This window comes from Trichechus manatus, unplaced genomic scaffold (genome assembly GCF_000243295.1).
Source record: "Trichechus manatus latirostris isolate Lorelei unplaced genomic scaffold, TriManLat1.0 scaffold00125, whole genome shotgun sequence".
Lineage (NCBI taxonomy): Eukaryota > Metazoa > Chordata > Mammalia > Sirenia > Trichechidae > Trichechus > Trichechus manatus.
In genome coordinates this window covers 387,799-390,355 of record NW_004444061.1, presented here as the reverse complement: position 1 = coordinate 390,355, position 2,557 = coordinate 387,799, and the positions used below count along the sequence as shown (strand labels likewise).

Genomic DNA, 2,557 nt, shown 5'->3' with positions numbered 1-2,557 from the left:
GGCAATACAGATTACACATCTCTGTATTTTCCACTTCATACTCAGGTTTCCTTCTCACTTCTTCCTTCCAGAATGATCTTGGAAAAAAATTCAGAAGGATTTGTAAAGGGATTATGAATTCACAGGATTGGCTGATGTCCTTTGTATGAGCCCATCTCGGTGGGCTACTTACCTGCTTATTTCCAAATCATTGAAACATGCATGTATTATCTATAGGGATTCTTATACTCAACGTAGTTTTTAAGTACTATAACTGTTAGAATGTTATTCATCTGTTTTTAAGGAAAAGGCAATATCTAAAATAATGAAAGTAAGTTTTTGATTCATTTTAATATCTAAAAACTTCCTATGAATATATTCTGATATTTAATTAATGAGCACATTCCTTATTAGGAAGCTGAACTTATCAGTGTTGTCATTGTTTATAATTTTTAAAAGTGTTTTTCAACATTATTTTGCAATCACTGCTCATGGAAAGAAGTCTCTTTTTTAATTACTCTTCAGTGTTTCCATCTGCTGAAATTATATATATGTATATATGAATTCTTTTTTTTTCCAAAATCAAATGAGTAATATAACAATATTGAAGAACAATACTAGGGAACAAAATACTAGATTCCAGCCATAGATCAAACATCTGGTTAATTTCCAAGCATTATCCCTTAAAAGCCAGGATATTCTATCATGTTTCTTATACGTTCTAAGATCCTTTGTGAAGGATAAGTAAGGACTTACTTCATCGAGTCGCCGTTCAGTTCCCAAGGCCAAGAGGTTATTGTATTCCCTTTCAAGAATCTGCCTTGCCTGTTGATGTCAAATTAGAGTTACCAGCGTTTTATGGAAAGAAATCATATAGACTATATTTATCGGAGAATGCATTCCAAGCCCTGCTTTACTTATGGGGTCTTAAGTTTCCATTCTTCCATGTTTACAAGTCATTGAAAATTCTAGCTATAAATACGAAGTATGGCTATTTTCTTTTGTCTGTGGGGGAAGAGATAGCCTCACATAAATTTCTGTTGTCAAGGGGCTCTGATGTCACTTTGTTGCTTTATTCTAATTGAGTATTTTATATAAACTTTGAAATATGTAAAAACAAACTAAAAGTACCAATGGATGGCCAAATTCTTATCAAGTCTACATAGGTAATTCTCAAACCTGGCTGGTAATCATCATATGGGGGAACTTGAGATAATAAAAATTTGTATGACCTAGCTCTTGATAGCTGATTCTTTAGGTCTGTGGTGTGGATTGAGGTTTTAATTTTAATTTTTAAGGAACTCTGGTGATTCAAATAGTTATCCAGATTTGGGAATCACTCCATACCCAATGCTAAGTGTTTGTATAATTCAGACATGTAAATAGAATTGAATGCCTCTCAGAGACACGAAACTGAAGGCCATCTGTCAGGGAAGTTGTTTTGGGGAATCTGGCATTCAGGTGGAGGTTGGACCATACAATCTCTAAATCCCTTCCTGCTTTAATTTTAAGATTCTGTTTTGGCTAGAAATCCAGTAGCTTGAAATTAATACCCCAATGACATATTTCAAAGGTTGAGCCAACTCTCATTAAGAACCATGAATATACAGCCAACTTTTTTTTTTCCCTAAAAGTTTAGTTTGTCATTATATAAACCAGGACACAGTGCAACTACCGCACAGAGGGGCTTGCCTGGGTGTTCTGTGTTGGAATCTGTAATAATAAAGCTAAGCTGCTGTAGTCAAAGTTCTCATCCAGGGCTATAAGTGAGCCATGCACACCGCTCTCAAGAATATTATTCGCATAATCTCGAAGTCCAATTGCTTGTATCCAGCGAATAACTCGGTCATTGCTCCACACCAACACATCTAGGAAAAGAGGTGCACTATTTTAGGCTGCAGTATTCGGTGTAATAAACAAAACCACTGGTGGAAATGAACCACAGGTATCTGGCCAGATCAGCATTTATGCCGATTTCTTTATTCATCCCCTAATGGACCTGCATCCCTGTGTTGCGTATATTCACTGCTCTAGACAATTAACCTTTTCTACTTTTTGATCTAGTCAAGAAGTTGCCTTTATCAGAGTGTGTGTTATTACTGAAATGACAGTACTTCCACACATGGAACACAATGTCAGTCTTTTATAGTTTCTTATTACAATTTTCACCACCAGATGGAGACATTTCTTATTTGTGTTTATACACATCTTTCCCGTAAACATAGCAAAATGAGAATCTAACATGGTTCTTTATCAGAAGTGTTAATTAACCACTACTTAAATATTGCATAGACTAGAAAAGCCTCTTTTCACCTGAAGCACTATATAAGCGAACAGTAAGATACTACAGGAACTCAATTAGATTTACACTTCCTCTACTATTTTGCAAATTCATTATTTTCTAATCACATACTGATGCAAAAAATAGAGCACTCAGTCAAAAGTTACAAGTTTTTATCGTTTTATATTGAATAATGATATTTTATTGAGGTACAAAACATTTTGAATATTATTTTGTAAAAATAAAACCTTTACTGAAAAATAAGTCATGTGTGCCTTTTTTAGACCAAAACATGAT

The 2,557-nt window shown here is 34.3% G+C and overlaps 1 protein-coding gene across 1 annotated transcript in view; it reads right to left on the bottom strand.

Annotated features, from left to right (window-relative positions):
- PPFIA2 (PTPRF interacting protein alpha 2) overlaps nucleotides 1-2,557 on the bottom strand; it is an 88,735-nt gene that overhangs the window by 3,409 nt on the left and 82,769 nt on the right. Inside the window, exons 8-9 of the mRNA XM_004384607.1 lie at nucleotides 1,672-1,847; nucleotides 736-804 (exon numbers count right to left, since the gene is read on the bottom strand). Coding sequence (XP_004384664.1) covers nucleotides 736-804; nucleotides 1,672-1,847 — 245 coding nt within the window. The remainder of the gene's footprint in view (nucleotides 1-735; nucleotides 805-1,671; nucleotides 1,848-2,557) is intronic.